The sequence below is a fragment of the Bufo bufo genome, chromosome 3 (genome assembly GCF_905171765.1).
Source record: "Bufo bufo chromosome 3, aBufBuf1.1, whole genome shotgun sequence".
In the NCBI taxonomy this organism is placed as follows: Eukaryota; Metazoa; Chordata; class Amphibia; order Anura; family Bufonidae; genus Bufo; species Bufo bufo.
This window is the reverse complement of record NC_053391.1, coordinates 256,962,994-256,981,076: the sequence shown is the minus strand read 5'-3', so window position 1 is coordinate 256,981,076 and position 18,083 is coordinate 256,962,994. Positions and strand designations below refer to the sequence as shown.

Here is an 18,083-nt window from a genome sequence, read left to right as displayed (position 1 = left end):
GTGTATGGAGGGGTGGGGGACACTGCATTGTGTGTATGGAGGGGTGGGGGACACTGCATTGTGTGTATGGAGGGGTGGGGGACACTGCATTGTGTGTATTGTGTGTATGGAGGGGTGGGGGAGACTGCATTGTGTGTATGGAGGGGTGGGGGACACTGCATTGTGTGTATGGGGTGGGGGAGGGGGACACTGCATTGTGTGTATTGTGTGTATGGAGGGGTGGGGGACACTGCATTGTGTGTATGGAGGGGTGGGGGACACTGCATTGTGTGTATTGGGTTTATGGTGTGGGGGAGGGGGACACTGCATTGTGTGTATTGTGTGTATGGAGGGGTGGGGGACACTGTATTGTGTGTATGGAGGGGTGGGGGACACTGCATTGTGTGTATTGTGTGTATGGAGGGGTGGGGGACACTGCATTCTGTGTATGGAGGGGTGGGGGACACTGCATTGTGTGTATGGAGGGGTGTGGGACACTGCATTGGGTGTATGGGGTGGGGGTGGGGGACACTGCATTGGGTGAATTGTGTGTATGGAGGGGTGGGGGACACTGCATTGTGTGTATGGAGGGGTGGGGGACACTGCATTGTGTATAGCGGGGAGGGGGACAGTGACTACATAGTATATAGTCAACATAGATATGGCTGTAATATAGCTTAGATAGATATAGGTGTCATATATCACCCCTATATCTATCTAAGCTATATTAGATACATACACAGAGCTGCCTCAGAGCTTAGATACACAGAGCTGCCTCAGAGCTTAGATACACAGAGCCGCCATAGAGCTTAGATACACAGAGCTGCCATAGAGCTTAGATACACAGAGCTGCCATAGAGCTTAGATACACAGAGCTGCCATAGAGCTTAGATACATAGAGCCGCCATATAGATTAGATACATAGAGCTGCCATAGAGCTTAGATACACAGAGCTGCCATAGAGCTTAGATACACAGAGCTGCCATAGAGCTTAGATACACAGAGCTGCCATAGAGCTTAGATACACAGAGCTGCCATAGAGCTTAGATACACAGAGCTGCCATAGAGCTTAGATACACAGAGCTGCCATAGAGCTTAGATACACAGAGCTGCCATAGAGCTTAGATACACAGAGCTGCCATAGAGCTTAGATACACAGAGCTGCCATAGAGCTTAGATACACAGAGCTGCCATAGAGCTTAGATACACAGAGCTGCCATAGAGCTTAGATACACAGAGCTGCCATAGAGCTTAGATACACAGAGCTGCCATAGAGCTTAGATACACAGAGCTGCCATAGAGCTTAGATACACAGAGCTGCCATAGAGCTTAGATACACAGAGCTGCCATAGAGCTTAGATACACAGAGCTGCCATAGAGCTTAGATACACAGAGCTGCCATAGAGCTTAGATACACAGAGCTGCCATAGAGCTTAGATACACAGAGCTGCCATAGAGCTTAGATACACAGAGCTGCCATAGAGCTTAGATACACAGAGCTGCCATAGAGCTTAGATACACAGAGCTGCCATAGAGATTAGATACACAGAGCTGCCATAGAGCTTAGATACACAGAGCTGCCATAGAGCTTAGATACATAGAGCCTGTGTTTCTGCAATGTGACAGCATGATCTGTCTGTGTGAGCTAGGAGATGATCATGTGACTGGTTTATGCAAAGTTAGGATGTGCAGAGCAGGGTGAGGGGAAGGTCAGATTGTTCACGCCCACAAATATTCATGAAGCAGAGCTCAGGCTTTGTTGTTATACGCCCCCTCAGCATGTACTTCAGCATGTAAACAAAGCAATGACAGAACCATGAAAAGGTGTACATATGGGTTTTAACTTGATGAAATCTAGCTTAACCAAATGATATGTATATTCTGATGGGTTTTAAGAGTTTTTTTTTTTTATTAACTCGCATAACCCCTTTAAGGTGAAATAGAGCTGAGTCCTTAAGGGGATAAGGACATTACATCAAAGTTGGATCAGCCTGTAGTGTGTTTTTCCACTTTAATTTTGAGTGTGACTCCAAATCCAGACCTCCATGGGTTGAAAATTTTGATTTCCATTTTTTAATTTTTGTGATTTTGTAGTCGGCACATTCAACTATGTAAAGAACAAAGTATTTCAGAAGAATATTTAATTAATTCAGATCTAGGATGTGTTATTTTTGTGTTCCCTTTATTTTTTTGAGCAGTGTGTGTATATGTGTGTGTATGTATGTATGTATGTATATATATGTATGTATATATATATATATATATATATATATATATATATATATATATATATATACACATACATATATACATACATACAGTGGAAATAAAAAAAAAAGTTAGGTCAAGAAAACAAAAAAATTAACAAAAATAATGTGGTTGCATAACTGTGGGGATAACTGGGGATGTAGCTGTGTTTAGAATTAATTAATCACATTCAAAATCATGTTAACTAGGAGTCAGCATACACCTGCCATCATTTAAAGTGCCTCTGATTAACCCCAAATAAAGTTCAGCTGCTCTAGTTGGTCTTTCCTGAAATTTTCTTAGTCGCATTCCACAGCAAAAGCCATGGTCCACAGAGAGCTTCCAAAGCATCAGAGGGATCTCATTGTTAAAAGGTATCAGTCAGGAGAAGGGTACAAAAGAATTTCCAAGGTATTAGATATACCATGGAACACAGTGAAGACAGTAATCATCAAGTGGAGAAAATATGGAACAGCAGTGACATTACCAAGAACTGGACGTCCCTCCAAAATTGATGAAAAGACAAGAAGAAAACTGGTCTGGGAGGCTACCAAGAGGCCTACAGCAACTTTAAAGGAGCTGCAGGAATATCTGGCAAGTACTGGCTGTGTGGTACATGTGACAGCAATCTCCCATATTCTTCATATGTCTGGGCTATGGGGTAGAGTGGCAAGACGAAAGCCTTTTCTTACAAAGAAAAACATCCAAGCCAGGCTATATTTAGCAAAAACACATCTGAAGTCTCCCAAAAGCATGTGGGAGAACTTTCTGGCCATAATTCCAAAATATATGTTTGGCAGAAAAACAACACTGCACATCACCAAAAGAACACCATACCCACAGTGAAGCATGGTGGTGGCAGCATCATGCTTTGGGGCTTTTTTTCTTCAGCTGGAACAAGGGCCTTAGTTAAGCTAGAGGGAATTATGAACAGTTCCAAATACCAGTCAATATTGGCACAAAACCTTCAGGCTTCTGCTAGAAAGCTGAACATGAAGAGGAACTTCATCTTTTAGCATGACAACGACCCAAAGCATACATCCAAATCAACAAAGGAATGGCTTCACCAGAAGAAGATTAAAGTTTTGGAATGGCCCAGCCAGAGCCCAGACCTGAATCCGATTGAAAATCTGTGGGGTGATCTGAAGAGGGCTGTGCAAAGGAGATGCCCTCGCAATCTGACAGATTTGGAGTGTTTTTGCAAAGAAGAGTGGGCATATCTTGCCAAGTCAAAATGTGCCATGCTGATAGACTCATACCCAAAAAGACTGAGTGCTGTAATAAAATCAAAAGGTGCTTCAACAAAGTATTAGTTTAAGGGTGTTTACACTTATGCAACCATATTATTTTATTTTTATATTTTTTCTTCCCTCTACCTAAAAGATTTCAGTTTGTTTTTCATTTGAGTGGTACAGTTTATAGGTCACATTAAAGGTGGAAAAAGTTCTGAAATGATTTATCTTTTTTTACATCACAGAAACCTGACATTTTAACAGGGGCGTGTAGACGTTTTATATCCACTGTGTGTGTGTGTGTGTATATATATATATATATATATATATATATAATACAAAAATCGGACTGCACTCCAGAAGACTCTTCAGTAAGTCAATGTGTTTTTATTCACCCATGAAGTGGCAAAGAGCGACGTTTCGGTTCATACATGAGCCTTTCTCATGCTTGAGAAAGGCTCATGTATGAGCCGAAACGTCGCTCTTTGCCACTTCATGGGTGAATAAAAACACATTGACTTATTGAAGAGTCTTCTGGAGTGCAGTCCGATTTTTGTTCTATACAAGTGGGTAAGCACCTATTGCCATACTTGGACCTTGCACCCTCCTACTTTCCTTTTTTTCTTTTTGGATGGTGCTGCCGGTGTTTTTTTCTACTGGCGGCACTGGAAAAACAGATGCTGGCGGGTGCTAAGTCCAGGGATATAGCTGCTTACCCCGTATAGATAAAGACGAAAAGCGGACAGCACTCCAAGTAAAAAAGCAGTGAACACAGTGCATCATGGGGTATATATAGTCCAACCCCTATTACATCACAATAAAATCAATCAACATTTTATACAGAAATAAAGTGCAAATAATGCATAAACAATTCATGAATACATACAACATGTGCACAACTCATGTGCGGACAACCCGCAACGACATTAAATCATGTGTACAGAAAGAGGCATAGAAAATATACCATAAGGTGCAATAGACAATAAACAGATACATATGTGCATCAATATCAATGTGGGAGGAGAGATGTAATGCAATGATACAGAGAGGGAGTGGTAACATACCCCATATGGTCCTCTGTGTCGCACACGCCAGTAGCCGCCGAATCCGGCGTTCGGGTCTACACACTGCGCAGGCGCCAAGTTGCGTCAAAGGCCCACGGCATGACGTCACCACGTGTCGCAGCGGGAGCATGCGCACCAAGGCTAGGCCACTCTGTTGGCCATTTTACAATAGGTAAAAGCCTCCTAAGGGTCCATTCACACGTCCGTTTTTTCTTTCCTGATCTGTTCCGTTTTTTCAGGAACAGATCTGGACCCATTCATTTTCAATGGGTCCTGGAAAAAATCGGACAGCACAATGTGTGCTGTCCGTTTCCGTTGTTCCGTTCCGCATGTCCGAAAAAATATAAAACATGTCCTATTTTTTTCCGCAAAAATCGCATCCTGGACCAATACAAAGTCAATGGATCCGCAAAAAACGGAAGACATTCGTATGTCATTACGTATGTCATCCGTTTTATGCGGATTCCGTTTCTGCAAATTAGGCTTCCTCCCCAGTATTAAATGTGACCAGTGCGGCCCCCCTCCCTCTATATTCATTGGTGGCCAGTGCGGCAGTGCGGATTCCCAGTAAGTGTTCTACAGATCAGATTTTTCACTTTGTGAAAAACTCAGATCCGACAGTATATTCTAACACAGAGGCGTTCCCATGGTGATGGGGACGCTTCTAGTTAGAATATACTGAGAACGGTGTACATGACTGCCCCCTGCTGCCTGGCAGCACCCGATCTCTTACAGGGGGCTGTGATCTGCACAATTAACCCCTCAGGTGCTGCCAGGCAGCAGGGGGCAGACCCCCCTCCCTCCCCAGTATTAAATGTGCCCAGTGCGGCCTCACCTCTCCCCCCCCCCCCCCATCATTGATGGCCAGTGCGGATTCCCAGTATTAATAAATGTGCCCAGTGCGGCCTCACCTCTCTCTCCCCCCCCCCCCCCCATCATTGGTGGCCAGTGCGGATTCCCAGTATTAATAAATGTGCCCAGTGCGGCCTCACCTCTTCCCCCCCTCCCATCATTGGTGGCAGCGGAGAGTTCCGACCGGAGTCCCAGTTTAAATCGCTGGGGCTCCGATCGGTTACCATGGCAGCCAAGACGCTCCGGCCGGGAGCTCCTCCTACTGGTAAGTGACAGGTCTGTGCTAAAAGAGCAATGCGCCGCACAGACCTTTCACTTACAAGTAGGAGGAGCTCCCGGCCGGTCAGACATCACAACTCGCAGTCGTAGGTAAGTATTATGCTTGTATTTATTGCTAAGTAACCATGGCAGCCAAGACTGCAATAGCGTCTTGGCTGCCATGGTAACCGATCGGAGCCCCAGCGATTTAAACTGGGACTCCGATCGGAACTCTCCGCTGCCACCAATGATGAAGGGGGGGGGGGGGGGTGGAAGAGGTGAGACGGCACTGGGCATATTTATTAATACTGGGAATCCGCACTGGCCACCAATGATGGGGGGGGAGAGAGGTGAGACCGCACTGGGCACATTTATTAATACTGGGAATCCGCACTGCCACCAATGATGGGGGGGGGAGAGGTGAGACCGCACTGGGCACATTTATTAATACTGGGAATCCGCACTGCCACCAATGATGGGGGGGGGGGGGGAGAGGTGAGACCGCACTAGGCACATTTATTAATACTGGGAATCCGCACTGCCACCAATGATGGGGGGGGGGGGGGGGGGGAGAGGTGAGACCGCACTGGGCACATTTATTAATACTGGGAATCCGCACTGGCAACCAATGATGGGGGGGGGAGAGGTGAGGCCGCACTGGTCACATCCGCACTGGCCACCAATGAATATAGAGGGGGGGGCCGCACTAGTCACATTTAATACAGGGGAGGGAGGGGGGTCTGCCCCCTCCTGCCTGGCAGCACCTGATCTCTCACAGGGGGCTATGATTCGCACAATAATTGTGCGGATCACAGCCCCCTGTAAGAGATCGGGTGCTGCCAGGCAGCAGGGGGCAGTCATGTACACCGTTCTCAGTATATTCTAACTAGAAGCGTCCCCATCACCATGGGAACGCCTCTGTGTTAGAATATACTGTCGGATTTATTTTTTTTACATGTTTACGTTTTTTGGGGATCCCCAAAAAACGGATGACATACGGAAACATTTTCAGGAACGACGGATCCGCAAAAAACGGACCGAAAATCGGGATGTAGAAAAATACGGACGTGTGAATGTAGCCTAATAGTGTGTGTGCGCATGTCCATGTAAATAATAGACAGGACAGCGCATCGCGGAGAATATTCGGCGTTCTGTGGCATGGATATACTGGAGACAGGGGGGAGTCTGCATCTCGTTAGAGACACGGACCCTCAACCCATATGGGCATAATGTGACGGTGACCACGACGGAACTCGCCGTGCCGACCTACACAGAGTCCACTAAATCTCTCCAATAACCACCCCTAATCATAGACATACAATACAGAGGCTAATCTATAAAACAAATGCATATTTTGGCACAACTTGGGGATTAGCAGAGATACTGTCAATGATGTATAATAAACAAAGGCATGTGAACACAGTGTTCATAAACAGGGTACGTCCCACTTCTCAATTTCTCAGCATCCATCCCATCTGTGAAGATATAAAGAAAAGAGAATAAGAATAGTTAAATGGCTTATTCGTGTTCATAATACACTATATACATCCAGGAGTATGCCGTATGTCACATGCACGTACAATGTAGGGCAAACTGCTTATCTAGGAATACATCCCCGGATTATAATCCATATTGAGCCCATTTGGTTTCAGACAATTCAGAGTATGAATCCAGAAAAGCTCTTTCTTTTTTAATATCAATACTCTATTGCCCCCACATCTCGGCATGGGGACATGATCAATGGCCCAACATTTGAGATCCTTCTCTGAGTGTTTACAATCCGTGAAATGTTTAGGGACTGGAAGGTCCTGTCTTTTTTTACGTATCGTGTATCTGTGGTTGTTTAACCGTGTCTTTAGGTCAGTGGACGTTTCCCCCACATATAACAACCTGCATGGACAGGTCAAAACGTAGATAACAAAGTTAGAGTTACATGTGAGGTGAAAACGAATCGAGTACGATACACCTGTTGTAGGGTGGACAAATGCTCTACCCTTACCCATAAATTTGCAATTAACGCAACATAGGCAGGGGAAACTTCCCTTGCCATGTGTGGTCAAAGAGGTTTGTGTCAATATAGACTTAGGACCAACAAACCAAAGACGAGCAAGAGGAAGTGACGGTGATCAACCTGTCATCCAGGATACTCACCCCAGCTCAAGTGAGTGTTCTAAATAGAGTACTTTCTTTTTGTCCAATGTCTTCCTCAAATTGGTTTGATTTGGATGCCGATCTAGGTGCATTTTTCCGCAGAATCAAGCTCAAAGTTTGGTTCAAAAACAAGACTCAGATCGCGGCACCTCAGGCTAGCGAGTTCTCCTTGAGACACCTCGATCTGTCCTTGAAAAGTCACTTTACCCCATATGTCAATGAGCTCTCTGTAGATGCATTTATCACTGCTGTGAAATCGGATATAGCAATATACAAGTCGAAATGTAACAACAGTGCTCTCAAACATCCAAACCTTTCCAGCTTGGAGATTGAGGCACTGGATCAACCGAGAAGTGATCCCTCATTGACAGTTAAACCTTCCGACAAGGGAGGCGCAGTGGTCATCATGGACACCAACAAATATGTGGCTGAGGTCAAACGTCAGCTTGATGATACAGATGTTTATTCTGTTCTTCAGGCTGACCCTAAATTTGATATAGCAAAACTTATCAAGAGATGTCTGGCTGATGCGTATATGGCGGGGCACTATAGATGATGATTTGTGTGAATTTCTTACCGTTGACCATCCGGTCACGCCGGTTTTACATATACTCCCTAAAGTGCACAAATCTCTTAGTGACCCTCCCGGACGCCCAATTGTGTCCGGTTTGGACTCTATTTTTAGTAGCATTGCAATGTTTCTTGATAAGGTTCTACGCAACTTTGCAATGGGGGCTGAGTCGTATATACAGGATACGACTGACTTCCTTTGCAAGTTGAATGTGATTGAACTAACTGGTGTTCATGAGGTCCACTTGGCATCCTTTGACGTTACGTCTTTATATACCTCAATTGACCATAATTTGGGTATAGGCGCAATTGAACGTATGCTTTCATCCTATACTACATCTGCCAAGACGTTTATTATCGACTTATTGCAGATAATTCTGAGATACAATTATTTCCTGTTTCAGGATACATTTTTCCAGCAAAAACGAGGCGTGGCGATGGGGTCCAATGTAGCACCGACTTACGCTAACATCTTCATGAGGTGCTTTGAGGTTGATGTCATCTATGCGTCCCACCACCGCAGCCATTTGCTGCGGTGGTGGAGATACATCGACGACATCTTCCTCATATGGCCCGGCAGTGTTGTTCAGTTGATTGAATTCCATACATTTTTGAATAGTGTCAATAAAGATCTACAGTTCACTTTGGTTCATTCAGAGACTGAATTACAGTTTCTGGACACTACAGTTAAGTTCTATGAGGGCAAGCTACATACACAATTGTATACTAAGCCCACAGACAAAAACACCCTCTTATGTTTCAACAGTGGTCATCCACGCAATATGATTAAGCATTTACCCTTTTCGCAATTACTTAGGGTCAAACGAATAGTTTCTGAACCAGAAATGGTGGATCAATCTCTAAACATCATGGCAAAAAATATCCAGAAAAGGGGATACCCCTCCCAGTTACTTGATTCCCATATAACCAGGGTCCATGATCTGGATAGGAGCAGCACTTTGGAGAGGAGGGTGTCCAATAGGTCTCAGACCAGGATTCCCTTTATCTCCAAATATACTGAACAGAGTGAGGATATCAACTGTATTATCAAACGACATTGGGGGATTCTGGGAGGATGCCTTGGTGAGATCCATGAATTTAGATCTCTTCCACTATTTTCATATTGCAGATCTAGAAACTTACGTGATCAATTAGTCAAAGCAGACATTGGTTCTAAGTCTATATTGATACAAACCTCTTTGACCACACATGGCAAGGGAAGTTTCCCCTGCCTATGTTTCGTTAATTGCAAATTTATGGGTAAGGGTAGAGCATTTGTCCACCCTACAACAGGAGTATCGTACTCGATTCGTTTTCACCTCACATGTAACTCTAACTTTGTTATTTACGTTTTGACCTGTCCATGCAGGTTGTTATATGTGGGGGAAACGTCCACTGACCTAAAGACACGGTTAAACAACCACAGATACACGATACGTAAAAAAAGACAGGACCTTCCAGTCCCTAAACATTTCACGGATTGTAAACACTCAGAGAAGGATCTCAAATGTTGGGCCATTGATCATGTCCCCATGCCGAGACGTGGGGGCAATAGAGTATTGATGTTAAAAAAAGAAAGAGCTTTTCTGGATTCATACTCTCTGAATTGTCTGAAACCAAATGGGCTCAATATGGATTATAATCCGGGGGTGTATTCCTAGATAAGCAGTTTGCCCTACATTGTACGTGCATGTGACATACGGCATACTCCTGGATGTATATAGTGTATTATGAACACGAATAAGCCATTTAACTATTCTTATTCTCTTTTCTTTATATCTTCACAGATGGGATGGATGCTGAGAAATTGAGAAGTGGGACGTACCCTGTTTATGAACACTGTGTCCACATGCCTTTGTTTATTATACATCATTGACAGTATCTCTGCTAATCCCCAAGTTGTGCCAAAATATGCATTTGTTTTATAGATTAGCCTCTGTATTGTATGTCTATGATTAGGGGTGGTTATTGGAGAGATTTGGTAGACTCTGTGTAGGTCGGCACGGCGAGTTCCGTCGTGGTCACCGTCACATTATGCCCATATGGGTTGAGGGTCCGTGTCTCTAACGAGATGCAGACTCCCCCCTATCTCCAGTATATCCATGCCACAGAATGCGGAATATTCTCTGCGATGCGCTGTCCTGTCTATTATTTACATGGACATGCGCACACACACTATTAGGAGGCTTTTACCTATTGTAAAATGGCCGACAGAGTGGCCTAGCCTTGGTGCGCATGCTCCCGCTGCGACACGTGGTGACGTCATGCCGTGGGCCTTTGACGCAACTTGGCGCCTGCGCAGTGTGTAGACCCGAACGCCGGATTCGGCGGCTACTGGCGTGTGCGACACAGAGGACCATATGGGGTATGTTACCACTCCCTCTCTGTATCATTGCATTACATCTCTCCTCCCACATTGATATTGATGCACATATGTATCTGTTTATTGTCTATTGCACCTTATGGTATATTTTCTATGCCTCTTTCTGTACACATGATTTAATGTCGTTGCGGGTTGTCCGCACATGAGTTGTGCACATGTTGTATGTATTCATGAATTGTTTATGCACTATTTGCACTTTATTTCTGTATAAAATGTTGATTGATTTTATTGTGATGTAATAGGGGTTGGACTATATATACCCCATGATGCACTGTGTTCACTGCTTTTTTACTTGGAGTGCTGTCCGCTTTTCGTCTTATATTTATATATATATATATATATATATATATATATATATATATATTATATTTCCTTGCGAAATTGGCACATGAGGTTCAGGTGCCTATTGTGCTTCAGTATCCATACTCTCAAATGGCACTGTGTATGGGCGTACGTATTCCTCTTTGGCCACACAGAGTGCTATATAGACCAGAGCATCCCTACTCATGCCTGTAAAACCTGGTATAGCATCTTTATGCCAGGCTTTAGCAGAGCGGGCACAGGCAGGAGTAGCTCCCCTATGCTAATGCCTTGTGCTATGGAAGGCTTTAGCGGAGCAAGTGTGTGCAGGCAGGAGCTCGCATAGCACATTGCTGCTCCTGCCTGTGCCTGCACTAAAGCCTAGCATAGATATGCTATGTAGGGTTTAGCAGAACCGCTGTATTACAGGCAGAAGTAGCGATGCTCCGGCGCCTACAGCGCTCAGTGCGGTCAAAGAGGAATCCATACTCCCATACACAGTAGTGTGTGAGAGTATAGATTCTAAAGTGTCATAAGCACCTACATTTCATATGCCTATTTTGCAATAAAATAATGGGAAAAAAAATGTGAGCAATTTTCTTTTAAACTGTTGCAAATTTGTTGTAATGTTGTAAAGACTGGTAAATAGTACCGACTCTAAGGTTGTCATGTCATTTTTACCACATATTGAACTTTGGAAAACAAAAACAAAAAACCCTAGCTGAATAGCTTTTTCCGTACTTTCCAATACAAGCTATGGTACATTGACTGGTACCATTTAAAAAATAAATAAATTAAAAAAAACTTGTCCCACAAAAAATAAGTTCTTGTATGTCTAGGTGAATGGTAAATTTAAAAACTTATGAAAGGAAAATTGCTGAAGAAAATTTGCTGCACTTCAATGGTATGATGCAATTAAGGGTCCATTTACACGCCCGTATGTGTTTTGCGGATCCGCAGAACATGAACACCGGCAATGTGCGTTCAGCATTTTGTGGACCGCACATTGCCGGCACTCTCATAGAAAATGCCTTTTCTTGTCCGCAATTGCGGACAAGAATAGGACATGTTCTATTTTTTTGCTGAACGGAAGTGCGGATCCGGAAGTACGGACAGCACATTCCGGCCCCATTGAAAATGAATGGGTCCCCACCGGATGCAGACCCATTTTGCGGACGTGTGAATGGACCCTAAAGTGTTACTTTATTATGTAGAAAACATCCAAAGTTCTGATCCAGACATATACAGTACAGACCAAAAGTTTGGACACACCTTCTCATTCAAAGAGTTTTCTTTATTTTCATAGAAACATAGAATGTGTCGGCAGATAAGAACCATTTGGCCCATCTAGTCTGCCCAATATACTAATTACTATGGATAGCCCCTGGTCCTATCTTATATGAAGGATGGCCTTATGCCTATCCCATGCATGCTTAAACTCCTCCACTGTATTTGCAGCTACCACTTCTGCAGGAAGGCTATTCCATGCATCCACTACTCTCTCAGTAAAGTAATACTTCCTGTTATTACTTTTAAACCTTTGCCCCTCTAATTTAAAACTATGTCCTCTTGTAGCAGTTTTTCTTCTTTTAAATATTCTCTCCTCTTTTACCTTGTTGATTCCCTTTATGTATTTAAAAGTTTCTATCATATCCCCTCTGTCTCGTCTTTCTGCCAAGCTATACATGTTAAGGTCCTTTAATCTTTCCTGGTAAGTTTTATCCTGCAATCCATGTACCAGTTTAGTAGCTCTTCTCTGAACTCTCTCCAAAGTATCAATATCCTTCTGGAGATATGGTCTCCAGTACTGCGCACAATACTCCAAATGAGGTCTCACTAGTGCTCTGTAGAGCGGCATGAGCACCTCCCTCTTTCTACTGGTAATTCCTCTCCCTATACACCCAAGCATTCTGCTAGCATTTCCTGCTGCTCTATGATGTTGTCTGCCTACCTTTAAGTCTTCTGAAATAATGACCCCCTAAATCCCTTTCCTCAGATACTGAGGTTAGGACTGTATCACTGATTTTATATTCTGCTCTTGGGTTTTTACGCCCCAGGTGCATCAAGAGAATGCCAAGAGTGTGCAAAGCAGTAATCAAAGCAAAAGGTGGCTACTTTGAAGAACCTAGAATATGACATATTTTCAGTTGTTTCACACTTGTTTGTTATGTATATAATTCCACATGTGTTAATTCATAGTTTTTATGCCTTCATAGTCATGAAAATAAAGAAAACTCTTTGAATGAGAAGGTGTGTCCAAACTTTTGGTCTGTACTGTATGTATATAATAGGTTTATCCACCGTATAGGTCACCGGACGTTTTGGCCCATCAGGAGCTTCCTTAGTGGTGTAATCTGTGGTGTGGAAACGGCACTTGGGGAAGCTGGATCGCTGGCCTGCTCTGTGATAACACTTTAATTACATCATACCATTGGAGTGCAGTGACCAACGCATGAAAGGAGTAGTGCAGACCCTATTTTGCTTATATGAAACGAAAATTACGGTAGTAATTCCATAAGGTGTTAAGCCCCGGCCTGACTTTGCTTTTTCTTCACTGAGCTCCAAGAGCTGTTAATTCACCAGTGGGAGTTCCGAAAATTGCAGAGCAAGGGCACTTAGCTATTTTTGGAAGTCCCATAGCGGTGAATGGAGAGTGCACAGTGCATGCATGGTCACTTCTTCATTCACCACTATTGGACTGGTAAGAATAGCCAAGCGCTGCCTTGGCTATTTTCAGATTTAAAAAACTCCCATAGCAGTGAATGTAGAGTGGCCACGCTTGTGTGGTGAGCTGTCCTTTACTTTTGGGGGGCTCTTCTGGAGATAGAAGAGGGTCCCCAGAGGGATCCGCACCTAACTGATAGTCAGGCTTACGGCTGTGGACAGCGTACAGACAGCATCCTTGCGCTGTCCACATCTGTATTGTCCATTCTGCAAAAGATAGAACGTGTCCTATTCTTTGCCTAAGAATGCAGACCCGTTAAGTCAGTGGGTCCACAACAAAATGCGGATGCCACACAGACCACATCCGTATTTTTTGGATCTGCGATTTGTGGACCACAAAATGCATACAGTCATGTAAATGCTCCCTTATTCTCTGGGTAATTGACTACAACAATACCATACATGTATTTTTTAAAACCCTTAACATTTTAGAATTATTTTTTTTTCAAACTTATTCATTTAGGGCTACTTTCACACTAGCGTTCGGGTGTCCGCTCGTGCGCACCGTTTGAAGGGGCTCACGAGCAGCCCCGAACGCATCCGTCTGGCCCCAATGCATTCTCAGTGGAGGCGGATCCACTGAGAATGCATCCGCCTGCCAGCGCTCAGCCTCCGCTCCGCTCAGTGAGCGGACACCTGAACGCTGCTTGCAGCGTTCGGGTGTCCGCCTGGCCGTGCGGAGGCGAGCGGATCCGTCCAGACTTACAATGTAAGTCAATGGGGACGGATCCGCTTGAAGATGACACTATATGGCTCAATCTTCAAGCGGATCCATTCCCCATTGACTTTCAATGTAAAGTCTGAACGGATCCGCTCAGGCTACTTTCAGACTTAGAAAATTTTCTAAGTAATAATGCAGACGGATCCGTTCTGAACGGATGCAAACGTCTGCATTATCGGAGCAGATCCGTCTGATGAAACATCAGACGGATCCGCTCCGAACGCTAGTGTGAAAGTAGCCTAAACCGTATTTATCAGCCCATTTAGTGACTTAAAGCTATAATCATTTGTTCACATAAATAATGCTTTGAAATGCAGTGCATTCTGAAAGTCAGCCTTTAATTTTTTTTTTTTTCACATTTTGTTATGTTGGGAACTTCTGCTAAAATAAAATAAATAAAACAAATCCCCATGCACTCAATACCCCATAATGAGAGTGTAAACAGAATTTTTTTGATTTTAGCACAAGACCACACCATAACAAAATATGAAAAAAGTGCAAGGATCGGAAGGCTTTCTGAATGCGTTGTACATGGTAGCCATCGTACATCCCCTTTGCAGGGTGCTGAGAGACCGGTAGTTGGGATAAACTGGCTGCAGCAGGACCATGGCCTTCTGTTACAATAGCACTCTGCTGCATTCTTGTGTGTACACTGTGCAGTGCCAGTAAGATCCAGTGATGCATGTATCAATTGCTGAATGTGATCAATCAGCAGTCTGTGACTGATATGTCCACAGCACAGGGTTAAATTAAAGTCAATAAATCCTCTCGATAGGTCATTCAGTATTTGATCTGTGTGGGTGTCCTACACCCGGGACTCCTGACGATCAACTGTTTGACAAGGTAGCGGTGCTCACCGTATTGCCACAGCCTTTTCTCGGCTTACCAAGCACAGCGCCGTGCATTGTATAGTGGCTGTGCTTGATATCGCAGCTGCAGCTCAGCCCCATTCACTTCTATGAGGCTGAGCTGTTCCAAGGCCACATGACCGATGAACTTGTCATCACTGGCCTAGGAAAAGCAGAGAGAAGGCTGTAGTGCTCATAGGAGCGCTGCTGCCTTCGCAAACAACTGATCGGCGAGGGTCCCAGGTTTTGGCCAAGCGGTTACTAGTTACTTAACCAGTGCATGCCCACTGCATATCTGTATGCCTCTGCCCACAGTGGGCAATGTACTGCACATGCCTAGGCCCAGTGGTGAAGCACACAGGTGATGGATTATGAATGGAGATGAAAATTACGCCGCAAGGATACAGGGCTGGTCAGTCGATACAGAGGGGAGGAGTCAGGCACAAGTAAGGAAGGGAGCACTGGGCACTTGCAGCACACTCACCACCCCTGAGCACTTGCCATAGGTAATTTGCATATCTTTAAAACTTTGTTTTTGCCCCTTTGGAGACTCTGAAAAACTAAAGGCGCGTACCATCAGTGTTATGTATCTGCCTCCTACAGAGCTATATACGGTAATCAGTTTAAAACATGTTATGTAGATGACAAAGTCCCTTTAATAAAATAATTTAGATGATTTCTGCTATAGGCTGCCAAACTGGATAAATTCTATAACTGTGTTGTGAATGCATGTCTGTTGATGCAGTATCTGCCTGCAGTTGAATGCATCAAAACTGTGCTGTATGGCAGCACCCTAAGCCTAGAAACCTTCTGATAAAACTTTTTTTTTTTTTTTTTTCAGTCCCATACCTATGTGAATACAGCCAGTGGAGAAGAGGAAATGGGTGGTCGCCATTGCATGCACTCTTTGCCTGAGGCGCATGCGCCGTACCATGATCCGCCAAGGCATATGCTTGGCCCTGGCTGTTCCATGGAAGAGCGGAATCCACAAGTTTATCTGCAGCCTGGTGAAGTGAAATTTGTACTTGGTCCAGCACCAGCCTACCGACGACTGCCTCTGAGGGGAGATGGCTTTTGCCGGCACCATAGGGATTGTCAAGGCCATATCTGTGCTGGAGAGAGAGACCACTTGCCTCCTCATAACAACAATAATGAGTGCAAGGAACAGTGGGGTTCGCACAAGTGTGCCTATGAAAATATCAATGGCTTGGTACCATCAGGAAGTATTGCTCTGCGAAGGGGTACTACAAGCAGGAATCTCAAGTTGTCATCTGAGGGGCTGCCATACAGCGGCTGTTCGCATCGCAGGACGGCAATGTTACATTATGAAAACTTACCCCCCCTACCTCCTGTTTGGGAGTGTCAGTCTTTGCAACAGGATGAAGATGAGGAGGATGATGAAGAGGAAGAAGATTCAACTGATGCCATGACGCCATCTCTTAATGGATACCATGATGACCCTGTGCAGAACTACATGAATGCAGAGAGCGTCACTGCTTGTGGTGGACATCATCATCATCGACCTGACTGCCAACCACGAAGGAGCTGCCCACCCAGTGTGTTCAACTTTGACTTTAGAAGGCCACGCACAGAGCAGAGGCAACTCAACTATATCCAGGTGGAGCTGGAGGGGAAGAACGAAGGAAAAGGAAGGCAGATTCCTCAGATCACCTGTACACCTGCTCCAAACCATATGGCGCGCCGTGCAGACTCATATGCTGTCATTGACCTTAAAAAGACAGCTGCAATGTCCAGCCTACAGAGAGCTATGCCCCGAGATGATGGTACCTCGAGAAAAACACGACATAACAGCACGGACCTTCCTCTGTAAGATCTGCTTGTCCTAACACTATTTTCTTCTGATCTTTTCTAAAAGCCATCACTACAGCTGTTACCTTGGCTTATATTTCGTTTCCACACTAGACTCCTCCTTGTACTCTAGCATCTTCTACTTCTTTGCCCTCTGCAGTGCAAACTTTATTAAACTCCATAGAATGTGAAAGCTATCTTTCCAGAATGGGATGCAAAACATTAGTGGCTGCTGCAGAGAATACTATGGGTTTTTTTTTGTGTGTATTTTTGGCCTGGTTAACCCATTACTCACAGCAAAGCCTCTGCCGGCATATTGATTAAATGCTGTATGGTAATATATATATTTTTTATTTAATTTTTTTTTTTTACTGTTGCTTTTGTAGATAACATTTTTCATTGCAGATTAATTTATTAATTTAACTTATTTTTTTCTATTTATTTTTATAAACATTCCATGCCTTATTGTGTCCTATGGAGTTTAGTCCTGCTTCAGAGCAGATACTTAAGGTCACTTTTCTTGACCAATGTGCATTACTGGTTTTGAACCTGGTACCTCTAGCATGTTAGAGTAGAAAATATATATATATACCCCTCTTACTGCATTTTTTTTTTTTTTTTTTACACAGAGTCTAGGTGCTAATATTGAGATATGGTTGGCCTTATAGACAGATACATTTATATAGGGATTTAAGGGACTTGGGAAAGTTATTTCAAAGACTGAAAGTTAAATACAGGGAAAATGAACAAGTCCAATATTGTATGCATTTACTTGAATGAAAAGTGCCAAATGTTTCTACCTGTGCCATGAAATTTAAAAACACCCAAACATTCCTTTAATCCGGCTCCTTTAGCAGATTTATTTTTTACTATTTTAAAGGGTTTCTATCACTTCATATCACATATTTAGGTGTCAGACACTAGCGATCCGCTAGTGTCTGCTCT

At 43.9% G+C, this 18,083-nt stretch overlaps 1 protein-coding gene across 1 annotated transcript in view; it reads left to right on the top strand.

Moving 5' to 3' along the window:
- FRS3 (fibroblast growth factor receptor substrate 3) overlaps positions 1–17,245 on the top strand; it is a 41,453-nt gene extending 24,208 nt beyond the window's left edge. The window contains exon 6 of the mRNA XM_040421880.1: positions 16,171–17,245. Coding sequence (XP_040277814.1) covers positions 16,171–17,160 — 990 coding nt within the window. The 3' untranslated portion in view covers positions 17,161–17,245. The remainder of the gene's footprint in view (positions 1–16,170) is intronic.
- Positions 17,246–18,083: the final 838 nt, after the last annotated feature.